The sequence below is a fragment of the Panicum virgatum genome, chromosome 9N, assembly GCF_016808335.1.
Source record: "Panicum virgatum strain AP13 chromosome 9N, P.virgatum_v5, whole genome shotgun sequence".
Taxonomy (NCBI): domain Eukaryota; kingdom Viridiplantae; phylum Streptophyta; class Magnoliopsida; order Poales; family Poaceae; genus Panicum; species Panicum virgatum.
In genome coordinates, this window is record NC_053153.1 from 71,384,621 (window position 1) to 71,401,699 (window position 17,079).

Sequence of the window (17,079 nt, forward strand, 5' to 3'; positions counted from 1 at the left end):
TTTTGCCAAATTGCAGGACGGTGGTCTCGGGCTCTCGCCCCCCTGTTTTGCCATTGCCGAAGAATGAGCTGGTGGCTGCTAGCATTTTTTCAAGCCGGCTCACGAGCTAAATGAGCCAGCTCGAGCTAGCAAACGAGCCGAGCCAAGCTAAGATTTTAGTTTGCTTTGTTATTGAGCCGAGCCAGCTCGTTACCATAACGAGCCAGCTCAAGCTGAGCCGAGCCGAGCCGAGCTGGCTCAATAGCCAGCCTTAGGTACGGTGCTGGGGCACTCGCAAATCGCAATGATCCCGCCGTGAAGGGTGCAGATCCACAACCGGCATCTATTCACACACTGTTTTATATTTTTCCCCTTCTTGCACATATTTTTTAAGAAAAAACCAGTTTACATACTTTAACTATTATAAAAAATTTAATTTTCAACCTTTAACTATAAAATCGGATAACAGAGACCATACAACTGTCGAAATTGGGCAAAAGCCATTTGGGTGGTTTTAAAGGTGGATTTTGAATTTTGTGAAAGTTAAAAAAATCATATTTAAACTAAAATTTTATAAATAATTTATTTAAAAAAAATATGAAGCAGATATCAAAAGTTTCTAAAATTGTAATCTATCTATTGGCACTCTACTTATCAGTAATTCAAATCTAATTTTTCGTGTTCATAGTATTTTGTTCCTTATAAGAGACATGTTACATTTTTATGGTATTAGTTTTCATATTTATTTAATTTAAAATGAAGAAATTTTGTTTTTAGATCTAATTAGAATTTTTTATAAAAAAATGCAAAACAACAATCTGAACAACTCAAAGGCCCGAACTTGTCCAGTTTCGATAGTTGGATGAACCTCGTTATCTGGTTTTGTAGTTAAAGGTTGAAAATTAGACTTTTGCGATAGCTCAAGAGTGTAAATCAAACTTTCCATTTCTTTTATCCCCAAATTTTGCATGGGCATACATCTTCACATCACCTAGTTATTCATATTTCTGGTTTGTTTTCGTCCATATTGGCTGTGTTCGCTTGGCTGTGGCTGGTGCTGATTTGTTTTGAGAGAACAGTACTGCTGACTGGCTGGTAGCTGGTGGCTGGTGCTGATTTAGTATGAGAGAACAATACTGCTGGCTGGTTGGCTGACAAGCCAAATGAACACAACGATTATGGTAGTTCTTTTTTAAAAAAAATGGAAGTATGGGAGGTTCATGGGAGGAGGTAGAAGCGTGGGAGATGATCTCGTTTAGGAGTCGAGGACGCTCACGCTCGTCGGCCGCGCGCGTAGGCAGTGGCGGATGCAGGATGAGGGACAAAGGGGCTGAAATAATAGAGATGTTGATTTGCGTGAAGATTTAATGATGATTTGATGCTTTTGCTACAGTAATTTAGGTGTGATTAGCTGCTCTTAGGTGTGGCTGGAGCCCCCAGCCCCACTGGTAGATCTGCCGCTGCGCGTAGGGATGGCACCCGCGGATGCGGGTTTAGTGAAAACCCGCCCGCAGGCAAACCCGCGGGGTTGGAAAAAACCCGCCCGCCGGTAGACCCGCGGGTGCATTTCTGCACCCACACCCGCACCCGCAAATTTCGGGCGGGTTTCGGGTGTCCGCGGGTGTGACAAAAGATGTAATAAAAATGTACAAATTCGTCAATTTAAATAGTCAAACATCACATTTCTATAAGTAATAAAGACAAACTAACAACAAATTCCCAAGTTCAAAATAATAATGACAAACTAACAACAAATCTATAAGTTTTTGTGCTCATTTTATAGTTAGGATAGTAAAAATGAGCCTTATCTAAGCCCGTTGGGCTGGGATTTCATTGTTTGCGGATGGTTGCGGGTCCACCGCGGGTGGAATCTCAAACCCGCAATACGCGGGTGCGGGTCTACCCACGGGTGCAATATTAGATCCGCACCTACACTCGTCAGATCTAAAATCCATGGATACCTGCATCCGCATGTGCAATTGACATCCCTACGCGCGCGGCGGGGCCCGGGTGTCCTGTTCTGTTGCGGCGCGGGGGTCGGGGCCTCGGGGGCGTGGCCGCGCGTGGTGGGCGCGCGCGGTGATCTGGAGGCGAGATCACATGAGGCTCGGGCGTTCGGCGGCGGCGTCGCTTGATGAGTCCCTCCGGGCACACCCCACCATCCTCCTGCACGCCTAGTCTCGTCGGAAACACTGGTGTTTTTCGATGGTGATTAAATGCGGATGCACTGAGACCACTAAACGCCGGCGCCAAGTTGATCCATGGAGACGACCAGTTGAGAAACAGGCACGGGGTCATGGTCCGGCGACCACAGGTCAGGAGCCGGAGGGCGGAGGCGCATCGAAATTAAACCCTACCATGACCAGCGCCCAGCTCATTTTTGTCCAAGGAGCCCTACTGGGTTATTAGGTTCGGCAGGATTGGCTGCGTTCATTTGGACAATGACGCGCTGCAACAGCAGCCTGGCAGCCTGCGTGCTCCACGGAAGCAGGCAATCATCTCCGGCATGTCGAGCACTCTCGAGTCTCGAGACGCGAGTATAAGTCTTCCAGGCCTAAAGCGAGTGGATGACTGCGTTGAGTGACTTACAATAATACGGATTACAATAGCCGCGTAGGATTGTCCACGTCGATTATTTGCATCTCTGAAAGTCTCGGGATGTTGAGAAGTCGAGATCGATGAAGTTACTGTAAACATCTCACCATCACCATCATGATATACTCTTTTCGTGTAAAAAAAATATCGTTTTGGACAAAGTTTAGATCAAATATTGAAAGTATAAAAACTTTCAAGTTATTGAATGAAAAAGTAAAACTGTATAAATATATTTGTTTTTAAAAAATACTTTCATAAAAATATACATATATCACTTTTCAATAAATATTTTTTACAAAATTAAGTAATCAAAGTTATACTTTGGAGATTGTGTCGCTGTTTTTTCTATATGGAAGGAGTTTGTCACTTCTAACGGTAATGATTAGCCATGAATATGAGCAGGAGAATCTAGACTCATTATAGGATAAGATTCGCGAAATGTTGACCTTATATTGTCGGAAACACTAGTTTGATATCACTCTTTCCAGGGGCTCACGGCGTTTTCCCCCGGTTGGCTGGCCCACGGTGCGGTCGAGTCCGCTACGAGGCCCAGCCCATCAGCGCACGGACACGGCCCATTCCGCGGCTTTGCAATTTGTTAGGCCCGCCCGCGTTGGCTTCGGCTCGTTCCGTCCCCACCAGCAGCCAGTAGGGCCACACCACACAACCCCCAGGCGCGCCACTGCCCTGCGCGGCTCGAGCACCGAGCCACCGACCCTTAAATCCGCCGCCACGTCTCCTTCCCAGTTCCCATGGGCCCAAACGAACACGCAAACCAAACCGACACCAAACCCTACGTACCGAGCGCACCACCGGGCGGCGCGCGGCGGCATGGGCACGGGGGTCGGCGCGCCTGCCGACCTGGTCCTGAAGGAGGCGTGCGAGCGCTGCGGCGCCGCGTCGGGACTCTACGGCACGTCGTGCCGGCACACCACCCTCTGCACCGGCTGCGGCAGGGCCGTGGCGCGCGCCCGCGGGCGCTGCGCCGTCTGCGCCTCCCCCGTCACCAGGCTCATCCGGGTACCGGCCCGCGCGCCGTTTCGTGAATGCAGATTTTTCGATCGCGCGAGCGATGCGGCTAACCTGGGTGTTCGTCCGTTCCCCCAACCGGGGATTGCTGTAAATCCCCGTGGCGCGCTGCGCAGGAGTACGATGTCCGGGTGGATACCTCCGCGGAGAAGGCCCACTTCATCGGCAGGTTCACCACCGGCTTGCCGCCCTTGTCGAAGAAGAGGAGCGCGGGGAACAGGTGGTCTGTCCGCAAGGATGTCCCGCAAGGACGGCAGCTTACCGGGAACATGCGGGTGCTGTTTTTTTTTTAATCGTGGATGATCATGATCACCATTGTTTTGTTTGGTACAACTTGATAGTGTCGATATTCTTATTCAATTAATAATATGCTTCATTCGTCCCTAAAATATAGTGCGTACCCTACTTTGATTAATGTAGCGAAGTCGAACTAATCACAATGGAACTCGGATAACACTGTAGGTGCTACCAGTAGAACATTAGCAGTATGCAGTTGGCAAATGCAGATTTTAGAAGATCCTTATGCAGTAATTTGTTCTAGGTGCAGCAACTTAAGGACAATAAGCTAATGTTTCCCCTGTTAATGACCACATATTTGACAAACCAGGAGAAGGACTACAGCAGGCGGCCTTGGATTTTAGAGGATGAGACAGGTGAACATCAGTATCAAGGCCAAATTGAAGACCCACCGGCTACATACTATTCACTAACGTTGAAAGGCAAGGAGATCACCGCTGTTCCAGTTGGTTCCTGGTAGTGCTCTGCCCCACTCCTCTTTTTTTTCTTTTTTCTTTTTAAACAAAAAACAAACTGTTATCATCAGTCATCCGAACACTACCAGCAAGATTCAAGTGCCATTAGAGTGGTTTCGTCAAGTAATGACATTACTAATAAGTGCTAGAAAGCCCCTAATATAATTTTCTTAGACAAGCACTCTTAATTGTATTAGAGCATCCTTAACAGTTTTTTTAATATCTTCTCAGGTACAACTTCAGTAAAGTTGCACAGTATAAACAGCTAACCTTGGAAGAAGCTGAAGAGAAGATGAATAGAAGGAGAAATAGTGCATTTGGGTATGAACGGTGGCTGATGAAGGCAGCTACAAATGGAGCTGCTGCCTTTAGTTCGGATGTGAAGAGGCTTGACGATGTAAATGGAGGGGTAACAAATGGGGTTCACCCCAAGAAAGAAGATATGAATGGGAATGGAAATCAATCTGTCAAAGGTGAGGATGACGAAGAATGGGAAGCTGAAAGGAGAAACAGGCTTGGGCTTAGTACTAAAGGCATCGATGAGGACGGCGAGGAAAGCGGGAAGGACAGAGACTTCGATTTGGATGATGAAATTGAGAAAGGTATACATGTCAAATACTGCTTTTTGTTAATTTTGAGACTTCTGAGATTCTGCTTGCATTTATATTTATAAACACATGTTTCGTTGTTATTCTTCAAAACTATTCACAGTTTCACAATACGAATAAAAAAAGATCATATACCATTTTCCATACCCAAGTTCTCAGCCAATCCAGTATGCATGTTAGCCTCATTCTGGAACCTTTGTTTATCAGGTGATGATTGGGAGCACGAAGAGACCTTCACTGATGATGATGAGACTCTGGACATTGATATAGAGGAAAGACCTGATTTAGCGGATCCTGAGGCTCCTCCTCCTGAAATTAAGCAGGTAAACAGAGATATGATGTGCCTGCTGCAATATACTGCTAGTAAGCTATTTACTACATCTGCAGATGCCACCTTAACCAGAGCAACATTGGTAGATGGCTAGATGCAATATCTGATTTCTATCATAACACTCACAGGATGACAACGAGAATGAATTAGGCAGCAACGACAACTTGAGCAAGTCTGGTCAGGAGCTAAAAAAGCTACTCCGCCGAGCTGCTGGGGAAAATGAGTCCGACGCTGATGACAAAAACACAGATGTAATGATCAGAATTATTAGAACTTGCATATGCTTTTGCATTAGCGCAATCAATCTTGTGGAATAGAATTCATATTTGTAGTTGTTTCATCTAACAGGAAGACGAACCATCATCGCCAGAATGTGCTCCAAAACAACTGGTTGTACCCAAAACTAAACAAGTGGATAGCAACCCTGCTAAACCAACACCCTCTACGCACGCTCAGGGCTCTACACCTCCATCCAAAGCCACTCAAAAGAGGGGATCAGGGGGTGGTGATGCAAATACTTCTAATGCTGCAGCCTCCAAAAAGATAAAGACAGAACCTGTATGTAATTTCTTCCTTTTGCACTCTACACGTGAAAAGTTTCAATGATCTATCATACACTGCACCGAATTCTTTGCAATAAAAGTGGCATATTGTTGGTATAGGTAACCACAATGTCGTCTGTCAAGGATGAAACTCCATCTTCTTTGGAACCAATTTCAGAAGCATCTCTTCCAGCAAGAACGACAGAATTATCACCCATCACAGAGGAGGAAGTCAGGACAGCACTTCGTGAACTTGCTCCAGCCACATCTCAAGATCTGGTGTCGAGGTTCAGACCTCGTTTAGTAACTCAAGAGGTAGGCTGCTTCAGCTTTTTGGTGACGTGTTTTCGTTCTTGATGCATTCTTGTGCATTTTAAGTTTCATTGCAGTACTTTGTTAATACCCATATCCCTGCCACTAGGTGTCCAAGATCTTGATTCCTTTTATTATCTCTTTCTGCAGGACAAGAAAGCATTTCTTAACATTGTGAGGAAAATCTCTCACATGTTTAAGAACAAGGGCCGTAGCTACCTCGTTCTTCGGCAGGAACACAAGTGAACAGACAAATTACCCCAGCTGTATATGGCCATAGTGTTATGTCCTATCATAGCAACCATCTGCATACCGTAGATTTGTTTTGGAAATGCAGGATACAACAGTGTAACAGGTTCGTTCATGCCTCAGTGCAACGAAATAGATAATTCATTTTTTTGCTCCCATCATACCGAAATGTTGACTGTATTGGCAACTCAAGATACTCAGCAAGAAGCATCTGTCAGGTTTTTTTCCCCTACTCGACGTCCTGCTAGCTGTTTTTGCTCCTGCATCGGGTTAACAGAGCTAGTATCCACGAAATGCTATTGATATGCATTTTATAATGCTATTCTATTTGCGCGTTAGATTGATGACCTTCCAGAGCAGCTCATAATGGAACGATGATGGATGGTGATAAGTGTAAAGGTTGCGATCAATGCATGTTTTTTTGTTTTGGACAACTCAACGCGTCAGATCATCAAAGCATGCCGTGTTATTCGCATTTGTTGTGGGAGTACCGCGACATTGCATGATCAAACGAACAAACTACTGCGTGACATTAAAACTTCGGACAGAAAGGGTTATTTGATAACAATGATACCATCGAAACTATATGAACATTGCAACAGTGTAATCACATTTTGCAATTGAAGTACCATGCTAAAATAATCATTGATCGACAAAACAAGGTTAAAGCTCGATATAGGAAAACATTCACATAGCACCTGCTAATTGCTTCAAGGTAATTTCTCTCATTTGTTTATCATCTCAGATTGTGGTTGCCCCAAGAGCAGCATAAACTGAACTAAAATATGGCCGGCCAGAAATAACAGGCTCGAAATTTCCACCTGCTAGGCCTTCCTTGTATCGATGTGCAAAGATCATTAGTTGCCAGCAGTCCAACAAATCTACTTACATCGTTACATCTTCCTAATCAACATCAGTTAGCCCAAAGAAGAACAGGTGCCCATCACAACACCTTCCACATGTACTGTTCTGTGATATCGTCACACCAGTTATTTCTATACCATCCATATGAAAAGTTAATCACTTCTACAAATTCATGACAATATCTGACTTCTGAAAAACACAGATCAGATTATCTTTCATTGGTTACAAGTCTCATATAGCTGAATGGACCAAGATTTGATCAGTTGTCAGTGCCAAGTGCCAAGTAGCTGAATGGGCAACACTTGTCTGATTAACCTTTTTCTTCACACGCATGAAGTTTTGTCCTTCATACCACAGTCCATGTGAATGGTTTAGAGTTTACATTTATTTTCTGTTGAAGGAACTGATCACAACAAAGACAAAGCAAATGCACAGAAAAATGAAACGATAGCACAAGCTGGTGTCAAATTAGTAAGGGGTGATGTAGTTTGATTTATATGCTGGTTGATGTACTCCCTCCGTTCCAAATTATAAGTCATTCCAAGAATCTTGGAGAGTCAAAATTTTTCAAGTTTGACCAAAATTATACAAGATAATAACATTTATGATACCGATTAAGTATCATTAGATTCTTTGTTAGCTATATTTTTATAGTATACCTATTTGATGTCATAAATCTTTGTGTTTCTCTCTATAATTTTGGTCAAACTTTGAGATGGTTTGACTCTCCAAGATTCTTGGAATGACTTATAATTTGGAACGGAGGGAGTAGTTTCAACAGATAAATAACTTACAAGTCTTAAAACTCACTACAAGAACATTTTTCATATAATGCACAAAGAATGGGGTTCTAGGAGGTCTTTCCAAGCTTGGAATTTTTCTGTGACTGCTTTAAAACATGACCTAGAATTTTATTCCAGGTTAAGGCATTCAAGTTTAGAGAGCGAACCTCAATTAGAGTTATATGCCCACACTAGCAGGATTGACAAAAGGCCTTTTCAGATAGTATGTACGACAATGGCCTACTTGAAGATTATTTTTCAAGCTGTTCGAAGCAAGCCAGCAACTAGGTAGAATATACTTGCTGGACAAAGTGAGAGTGCTAAGGAAAAGTCAAGTGAAAGGGAACTGCAACAACCCAAAAAAAAAAAAGAGAAGAAAAAACATGTCCAAAAGTAGCATGATTCCCTCTCACTCAGCAGAATCAACTGTTCAAGCATGGTACTCCTGCTGTTAACAAAACAACTAGTAAGCATGTGGTCTCGTCAATTTGAACTGAAATTCGTACTTGTTTTCCAACCGATCAATCAATTGACTGAATAGAAAGGAGTTTGCACAAAGAATAACCAAACTATGACTATCCAACTGATTAATGGGGCACAACAGTTCTCGTCAAATCTGAACCCAGTTGATCACTGTTTTGTCCCATCAAGATCTTTACATATCAATAAATTAAGCAGATAAATTAGGAGCGTTGTACAAGAAGAAACAAGCATAAGGATAGAGAACTAACACTACCAATAAACTACACTCACCGGCCTTTCCTTCTGGACTTGAAGGGGAACCCGCCAGGAGGCGAAGGCGAGAACTCTAACGGAAGAGGTGGTGGCTCGCCCTCACCAGCAAGCATATCAAGGACCTCTGCACTTGAGGGGCGGCGAGCTGGTGACCGCTGGATGCAAAGGAGCGCAACGGTAATGCATAGAAGTGCTTGGTCTCGATCAACGTCCCGCAGTGCAGGATCAACAAGATCAAGCAAACGGCCCACTTGAGCAAGATGCCTCGCCCATGAGATGAGGCTCGCCTTCTCAAACTCTGACATTGGTGAGGTGGTCATTTGGAGTGGGCGGCGTCCAGATATAAGAACTAACAACAACACTCCAAAGCTGTAAATGTCACATTTCTCTGATAGAGGCCCACCGCCACCATACTCCGGAGCCACATAGCAAACTGTGCCTCGCATGCTTGGTGTGCTGCTCACTGCACCACCACTTTTGGGCACAAATTCCCCACTGGCCCAATCCCTGCTGCTTCTTCTCACACCATCCACCCACCAACCGATGCTGGCATTGCCATTGCTGCTCCTCCGGCTCCAACTTTTTTTCATCATCCTCCATCTTGAATGCCCCTTCTCCTCTAAATCACAATCCCTCTCCCACCACTGCAACCCAGACATGGCACCAGCGTCACTCTTCGACTTGGCCAGTGCCCGCCGTTTCTGCTTCTTAGTGAGCTCCTCTGCATACTCCTCACGCCACCACTCCCGCGCGCGACGTTTTTGCTTCTTCCTCTCCGTTGAAGGGGCAATTGCAGATGATCCCGCAATCCAATCATTCTTCGGCCGCTCCTTCTTGATCTCAGACCTAATCCATTCCATGACATAGTCCTTAACACCACCACCTCCGCCACCATTGTCCTGACGCCACCACCAGTCACTCCCAGATCCTGATCCTGCAGCTCCTCCACCATTGCAGCTTCGGGCATTCAGTCCGCTACCAACACTAGTCTTGTCACATCCAGAAGTGGATGCAGCCTCGGCAGGAGAGGCCGTCGTGAACGCCTCATCATCCTCTGGCGACTTGGCAGCATTGTCTTCCCCATTGACCACGACAGCAGTCATGCTCTCGCCGGCCACTGACACATCCTCGTCACATCCACCACCAGGATTGCCATTCCCATCTGCATCGGCCCCAATCGCACCACTCTCCAGCTCATCCTCCTCTTCAGTCCTGATCCGCGCGAGGCCGAAATCTGAGAGGCGGGCACGGAGGTCCGCATCCAACAACACGTTGCTGGGCTTGACATCCCCGTGGATCACGGGCGGCTGCACGACGGAATGCAAGTAGTGGAGCGCGGCGGCGACGTCGCGGGCGACGGCGAGGCGGCGCGGCCACTCGGCCACTATCTCGGGGCACCTCTTCCCGAGCAGCGCGTCCTGCAGCGACCCATTGGGCATGAGCTCGTACACAAGCATCATCCTCCGCCGGCGCGGCTGCGCGGAGAGTGAGTAGGCGAACGGGAGGAGGATGGATGGCGGCGCCCCCGGGGCCGGGGCGGCGCAGCCGAGGAGGTGGGAGGCCAGGGAGACCTCGTTGTGGAACTCGCGCTCGCCCTGGAGGGACCCCGCGGCGTCCATGACCTTGACGGCCACGGGCTGGCCCGACCGGGGCAGCGCGCCGCGGAAGACCGGGCCGAACCCGCCCTGACCCAGCTTGCTCCCCGCCGCGAAGCCGCCCGTGGCGCGGCGCAGATGCTGGTACGACAGCCTCCGCAGCTCGGCCCCCGGCTGCGCCCCTGCCGCCGCGGCCAGCTTCCGCCGCCTCCGCCTGCGCCACAGCAGTAGCAGCGCGACGGCGACCGCTAAGATCAGGGCCGCCGCGGCTGAGGCCCCCGCAGCGGCGGCGGGGGCAGCGGATACGCGGCGGCGGTGGCGCCCCCCGCGGGATCGAAGGTCCGCGAGGACGACCGCCGCCCCCGCGGCCGGGGTCGGCGACGGAGCCGGCGGCGGGGGCTGCCGCGAGGGCATCGCCGGGTGGGTGGGGGTGGGTGGATGCGGGGGAGGTTTAGAGGGGCCAGTAGCGGGCCGGGCAGACGGAGGCGGAGGCGGGGAAAAGACAAGGGCAGGGTGGAGCACCGCAAAGCGAGGCAGCGGACTGAGGCGAGCGAAAAGTGCGTTGGCTTTCCGCCATCTCCTCCCACCCCAGATGCGATGAGAGCGTGTGCAGCGTGCGCGCTTCGACTCCAGTGCGGCGGCTACGGGTTCGAGACAGAGGATCCTATGCTGGACACTGTCCAGTGGGCCGACGAATTTCCTGGCCCACGGTCAGTGGGAGGGTGAGAGCCCGCCCGATGTGCGCAGCGTCGGATAGAGGGGGAGGGGGAGGGAGAAAAAGATTGTTGGAGGCGGAGCCAGCTGGCGCGTTTGTAGTTGTAGGTGGGAGTGGAGTTGGGAATGTAGGATCGGGTCGCGGAGCGGGGGATGTGGGGCCGGAGGTTAAAATTGTCAACGCGGATTCGGCCCGGTGTGTGGTCAAGGAGCCACCACGATCTGCTCTGCTGGGAGTTTTGGTTATGGCTAGTGGCCCTAGGGTTTAGCATGGCTGCATGGGAAGGACAGTACACATATCCAGAATTCGCAATCCCCACATCAATCAAATCGAGATCGCGCATGAGGTATACTCACATTTTCAAGCTTCCAGCATGGGTGTATCCAATTCGTCAGTTTTATATGTATGCGGAATACTATTATTCCAAGAGTGTCATGTGAAACATATTTTTTTCACACGGAATTCTCATATCATATTCCCTCCGTTTTAAATTATTAGTCATTTTAGCTTTTTAAGTTGTATATACTATGCATCTAGATATAATAATAAAATTAATATATCTGAAAAAGTTAAAGCGACTAATAATTTAAGATGGAGGGAGTAGGTCCCAGGGATTCCTCCCAGCTACTTTAAACTAATCTTCTTAGAGGCAACTTTGCGACTGGATGAACTAAAGGCACAAAAAAATAATCTAATAAAGATTCAAAACAAAAGAGGAAAATCATAGATAAGGAGGAATAACAAGCTCAATCGTCTAAACTATGCAACAATATGATGTCATATTATCACCCAGGACCAGGGTAGGAATATACTAGTACTGTGCTGTGGACACTTTACAGAAAACCTTTCCTTTCTGGTTGGGCATGGAGCAACCTGAATATCTCAGTCCAACCCCTGCCCTTTACTACTTTTTCCAGCAAAGTGCAAAAGGTCAATGAAAGCAAAGGTTTTTTTTTTGTCATGGTCCCTGACCCTTTTCTTTTTCTTTCCTTTTTTTTCTTTGGTCAACTTGCAGCTGGCGGTGTGTTATGCAGACCCTGACTTTTTTTTCTCCTTCTGCTTTGCAGCTTGGCTTTGTGGGCTTATCAGCGCCCTGCCATGGCCTTTCAGAGAGTATAATGTTACCTGGCAGCGGAGTCTATGCAATATTTTGCCCCAAATGGCACTACGTCGGCACAACCTGTTAGTAACATGAGGTCATGCCATTGCCTCCGCCTTTGCACTTTTTTTACGCAAGGGAACTGATAGGTGGTACCAGTGGCCAAGGACAAGTACAGAAACAGATAGCTTGAATTGCTATGAAGAGAAAAAAAGAAGATCAACGCGCGATGGAGATCCGAGTACTAATTTGTCAGACTCTGACTGAATAGACTGAAAAAATTGGTTGCCTCATGAATAGCTGTTTTTTTTAGAAAGAATGACTGTTGGGATAATTTGCTTATTCAGTTCACGAACCACATTTGACAAGTTTTGAAATCCCAAAAATTCTATTTTTCTATAAAAATCCCAAAAAATTCGTAATTGAAATAAATTGCACAAAATAACTCAGCTAACCTAGTTGGTCCAAACTGAACTGAACGACGTTAAGTCGGCAAGTAGCTGTAATGTGGTAACTGATAATGCGGGCGCGTATCCGCAGGCCCCACAGGTCAGTGACCACGTCATGGTCTGGTCTATCGTCAGAGTCAGAGGATCCTTTTCCAGCTGAAATCCTTTTTTTTTGGCCAGGTGCTAACACGTTGGATTGTGCATTGGTCCAGCCATGCGAAATTCGCTGTGACAACTGACAACCTTCACCTATCGCACGCCATTGCATGTCACCCGCTCTCTCTCTCTCTCTCTCTCTCTCTCTCTCTCTCTCTCTCTCTCTCTCTCTCTCTCTCTCTCTCCATTCTTTATTGTTCCTAATCGCACGCGAAAAAATCGGCCCCAAATGGAACGTTAGCAGTAAAACAATTTGGAGAGAGGATCGCCATCGATTTTGGCCCAAGAATTTCCATACACAATTGCCAATTTTTCACTTGATCCCGCACATTGAGAAGGGAGAGGGCGAAATGGGGTTCATATCGGGATTCGTAGTGGGGATGATCGTCGGCGTCGCCCTGATCGCCGGCTGGGCGCGCGCCATGGCTCGCCGCGCCGCCAAGCGCAGCAACAAGGCAAGTGCTACTGCATCATCCCGATTTGATCGATGCAAAGTTCATCTCTTCTTACCCTCACCTTCAGTTAACTGTTCTCGATCGATTCACCAATGGAGATAAACCTTCGGTTGTTGGTAAATACCGATCTATTGTTGAAACTTGAAAGCATCGGTTTACATCTTCGATTTGGGGCAATACCACTGAATAGGCATAGCCCATAGATTGGGGTTTCAGACTTAAGAACATTGCCTGTGTTTCGCCATTGGTGATTTGTGTTCAGTATCTATCTTGGAAGGGGATGTCTCTTCACTGTAATTTTGTTTTCGTCAGAGTTTATGGGGTTAAATTTGCAGGTCTTACTTTTATGATAAAATTCACAATGATACATTTTAAAACAGGCTGCAGATATCAATTCACTGGGATCTCTCAACCGTGAAGACGTGAAGAAAATATGTGGAGAAAATGTCCCCCAGTGGATATCATTCCCAGAATATGAACAGGTGAAATGCTACTTGACTTGACGCTCTTTTGTTGTAGCTAATCATTACATGTAAAAAAGCCATTGTTATATTGGGTACAGTACCACCGTGTACATTCTGCCCATTCCTGTCCCAAACAGTACTCCAAAGTTATCTGAATTTTAATTGTTGTCATTGACAGATAAAGCTGGAAAATGAAACATCCACTACTTCATTGCTTGCAGTTGCTTCTCCTAGAGTTAAGACCCCTTGATTGCTTGCATGCTTACCATGACACACATTTTTGTTTTGCTTTCAGGTCAAATGGCTCAACAAACAATTGAGCAAGCTTTGGCCCTTTGTTGAAGAGGTAAGATAATAACTCCTTTAAAGGGAACACTTCCATGTTAAGATACATGCAGATATGACCACGTTGCCGTTTTAATTCACCATTTTGATGTCAAGAACTGTCATGATTTGCAGTTGCATCTGATTACAGGCAGCAACCATGGTCATCAGGGATTCTGTGGAACCACTACTCGATGAATATCGACCGCCAGGGATATCCTCACTGAAGTTCAGCAGACTCTCTCTTGGGACTGTTCCACCGAAAATAGAAGGTTGCTGAGACAAAATGGTGTCGAATTCACAGTTATGTGCCCTCACAAAATCTCACTGTGACATATGTTTTTGTGTTCAGGCATTCGGATTCAGAGTTTTAAGAAAGGGCAGATTACAATGGACATGGACTTCCGGTGGGGTGGGGATCCAAATATCATTCTTGCAGTCGAAACACTTGTTGCTTCACTTCCCATTCAGGTTTACAGACTGCTACACAACCTGGCCAAAGCAATATGATCTTTAATTTCTCGCATCTTCTAAAAAAAGTGCTGAATTTTTTAAATGTAACTACACATAAAATATTTTTACCATACGGATGATATTCATAATTCTAGCTTAAGCAGACGAAGTAAAAGCATGGATCATCCAAATTTATTTTGCTAGACTCTGGTACAATTATATCATTATTTGAATGCAGTGCAAAAAAAAATTACGTTACACTTGTCTAGAAACAGGAACTCATGTTTAAACTGCAATTTTAGTTTTTGCATTTAGTACTGATTAGTTTAACAGTTATCGTGTTTATTTTCATGTACCTATACAGTTTAAGAACCTTCAGGTGTACACTGTCATCCGTGTGGTCTTCCAATTGTCGGACGAGATACCATGCATCTCTGCTGTTGTTGTTGCTCTTCTGGCAGAGGTGTGTTTCTTTTGCCTACTCAAACTCATCTTTTAATCAGGCTTAACCTTTGGTACCAGAGATGTATATGAGAACAATCTTTATTTTTTTTTCTTTTCAATGGGAACATGCTTTTTTTCTTTGTAACATATTTGTTTTTGAGACGCATGGTTTCCCTGCAATTGCAGCCAAAACCGAGAGTCGACTACGTACTGAAAGCCGTGGGAGGAAGCCTGACCGCAATGCCTGGGCTTTCAGACATGATTGACGTATGAATGGATTTTCCTTCCATTTTTTTTACCTTTGTTTCATTTCCTTCTACGAAGTCTGAGCAGGGAAAGAAGTTCATATTTGCCTGTTATCTTTCTGTAGGATACAGTGGCGTCATTGATCACTGACATGCTCCAATGGCCACATAGAATTGTTGTTCCACTGGGTGGAGTCGACGTGGACGTCAGGTTAACACAAACTGCTACCGAACTCGTCCAGGAAGTTCGTTGATTTTTCGACTCGAAAAACATGTTGGGATGACAGACAGAATCTCGTACTCTCTTGTGCAGCGATCTTGAGCTGAAGCCACATGGGAAGCTCACGGTCACCGTGGTGCGCGCGGAATCCCTCAAGAACAAGGAGCTCATCGGCAAATCGGACCCCTACGTGGTCCTGTTCATACGCCCAATGTTCAGGGAGAAGACCAGTGTCATTGACGACAACCTCAACCCTCAGTGGAACGAGACGTTCGAGCTGATCGCCGAAGACAAGGAGACGCAGGCTCTGATTCTTGAGGTACACACGAACCTCACTTGTTCCCTTCCAGATAGGAAGCAAGTAGAGGAGGGGGCCTGAGTTCTCTCTGCGCTTGCAGGTGTTCGACGAGGACAAGATGAAGCAGGACAAGAGGCTGGGAATCGCCAAGCTGCCCCTGAGCGACCTGGGGTTGGAGACGGTGAAAGAGGTGAACCTGCAGCTGCTGTCGTCGCTGGACACGACCAAGGTCAAGGACAAGAAGGACAGAGGCGTGCTCACCATCAAGGCAAGATCCGATCACCTCGCCGTTGCTGCCGCGTTCGTGTTTAGCTCGCCGCCGCACGGCCGGTTACCTGACTGTGCCTTGCAAGCTCGTGCAGGTGGTGTACCACCAGTTCACCAAGGCGGAGGCGCAGGAGGCCCTGGAGCTGGAGAAGCGGACCGTGGAGGAGCGGCGGAAGGTGAGGAGCGAGACGGCGGCCGTCAGCGGCGCCGCAGACGCGGTCAGTGGCACAACGTCCACGGTCACCAACGTGGCCAGCACTGGTGTCGTGACGGCCGGCTCGGGCGTCGGGATGGTGGGCACGGCCGTGGGCTCCGGAATTGGCGCGTTCGGGAGCGGTCTCAGCAAGGCCGGCAAGTTTGTCGGCCGGACAGTCACAGGACCTTTCAGCAGCGCCAGGCGCAGTGCCAGCAGCGTACCCAACATCGACGATTGAGGAAGCTGGCCTCATCTTGACTGCTCCTAGTTTTGCCTTCAGATTTCTTTTAGGTCGGCCTGCAAGGGGTCCGAGTCGACCCCTTTGTGAAGTCACCCCGCCCCTTAATTTGAGCAATGGAACGAAACGGATCAATCCGGAATAAATCAGGTGCGATACGGACCATGACACCATCGACCCAAGGTTCAAACCGATCCTCTTTCTGCTTCCCATCATTGCTGCCTCCACGTGCAAATCCAACTCGCCACTGCCTAAAAGATTCGGCTCCCAGCTGACTTTGCTGGCACGTGTGTCGTGGGCAACAGGTAGCCTGCAACCTAGATGCGGTAGAGCCTCTTACATATCAGATCATTATATAGCCTATCACCAGCGAGGCAACTACGCAAGCATAACACTAGCACTAGCACACAACAGCGTGAGAGGGTCGGCCCTAGGATACCCGAGGGTCTGGCAGGGCAGCGGTGCCATCGGAGCGGTTCAATCCACGAACCTTTTCTGGCGCAGTAGGAGCGACGGGTCATGTCTAGGAGCGCTCCGAACCGCACCATTTGCAGGTTGACTTTTAGGCTTTGCTTTGATGTTATGTGACAACCGCTGTCGGACGAATTTATCATGTTTATAAAGTGTAGCACATTGAGTTTAGCTTTCGCAAACATAAGACCTAATTGACCGAGCGTACAAAT

General features: G+C 47.2%; 3 protein-coding genes across 4 annotated transcripts; 2 read left to right on the forward strand and 1 right to left on the reverse strand.

The window, feature by feature from the left end:
- Positions 1–3,329: 3,329 nt before the first annotated feature.
- Positions 3,330–6,629, forward strand: LOC120692793 (transcription initiation factor IIF subunit alpha-like). The gene is made up of 9 exons (XM_039976178.1): positions 3,330–3,594; positions 3,720–3,878; positions 4,211–4,356; positions 4,587–4,957; positions 5,171–5,286; positions 5,423–5,545; positions 5,643–5,852; positions 5,957–6,151; positions 6,299–6,629. Exons 1-9 carry the CDS (start codon positions 3,406–3,408, stop codon positions 6,392–6,394), a joined length of 1,605 nt encoding a protein of 534 aa, XP_039832112.1. The 5' UTR covers positions 3,330–3,405; the 3' UTR covers positions 6,395–6,629.
- Positions 6,630–8,077: 1,448 nt separating this feature from the next.
- On the reverse strand, positions 8,078–10,966 carry LOC120691391 (receptor-like serine/threonine-protein kinase At2g45590). 2 transcript variants are annotated; one of them, XM_039974444.1, is made up of 2 exons: positions 8,797–10,966; positions 8,078–8,491 (listed from the first exon to the last, which is right to left on the reverse strand). In XM_039974444.1, exons 1-2 carry the CDS (start codon positions 10,785–10,787, stop codon positions 8,302–8,304), a joined length of 2,181 nt encoding a protein of 726 aa, XP_039830378.1. In that variant the 5' UTR covers positions 10,788–10,966; the 3' UTR covers positions 8,078–8,301. The 2 variants fall into 2 exon arrangements, with proteins under 2 accessions (XP_039830378.1, XP_039830379.1); XM_039974445.1 differs by lacking the exon at positions 8,078–8,491 and having other exon boundaries at positions 8,550–10,964.
- Positions 10,967–13,037: 2,071 nt separating this feature from the next.
- On the forward strand, positions 13,038–17,049 carry LOC120691826 (calcium-dependent lipid-binding protein-like). The gene is made up of 12 exons (XM_039975023.1): positions 13,038–13,247; positions 13,628–13,729; positions 14,007–14,057; positions 14,187–14,307; positions 14,388–14,506; positions 14,853–14,951; positions 15,119–15,199; positions 15,303–15,388; positions 15,491–15,716; positions 15,796–15,963; positions 16,058–16,449; positions 16,963–17,049. Exons 1-11 carry the CDS (start codon positions 13,143–13,145, stop codon positions 16,394–16,396), a joined length of 1,497 nt encoding a protein of 498 aa, XP_039830957.1. The 5' UTR covers positions 13,038–13,142; the 3' UTR covers positions 16,397–16,449; positions 16,963–17,049.
- Positions 17,050–17,079: the final 30 nt, after the last annotated feature.

Coding starts and splice junctions, on each gene's coding strand:
- LOC120692793 (XM_039976178.1), top strand. CDS start 3,406: ATGGGCACGGGGGTCGGCGCGCCTGCCGACCTGGTCCTGAAGGAGGCG. Junction 3,595..3,719: donor CCGTCACCAGGCTCATCCGG/GTACCGGCCCGC, acceptor CGCGCTGCGCAG/GAGTACGATGTCCGGGTGGA. Junction 5,287..5,422: donor CTCCTCCTGAAATTAAGCAG/GTAAACAGAGAT, acceptor TAACACTCACAG/GATGACAACGAGAATGAATT.
- LOC120691391 (XM_039974444.1), bottom strand. CDS start 10,787: ATGCCCTCGCGGCAGCCCCCGCCGCCGGCTCCGTCGCCGACCCCGGCC. Junction 8,492..8,796: donor AAGTCCAGAAGGAAAGGCCG/GTGAGTGTAGTT, acceptor TTTTGTTAACAG/CAGGAGTACCATGCTTGAAC.
- LOC120691826 (XM_039975023.1), top strand. CDS start 13,143: ATGGGGTTCATATCGGGATTCGTAGTGGGGATGATCGTCGGCGTCGCC. Junction 15,200..15,302: donor GGCTTTCAGACATGATTGAC/GTATGAATGGAT, acceptor ATCTTTCTGTAG/GATACAGTGGCGTCATTGAT. Junction 15,964..16,057: donor GAGGCGTGCTCACCATCAAG/GCAAGATCCGAT, acceptor AAGCTCGTGCAG/GTGGTGTACCACCAGTTCAC.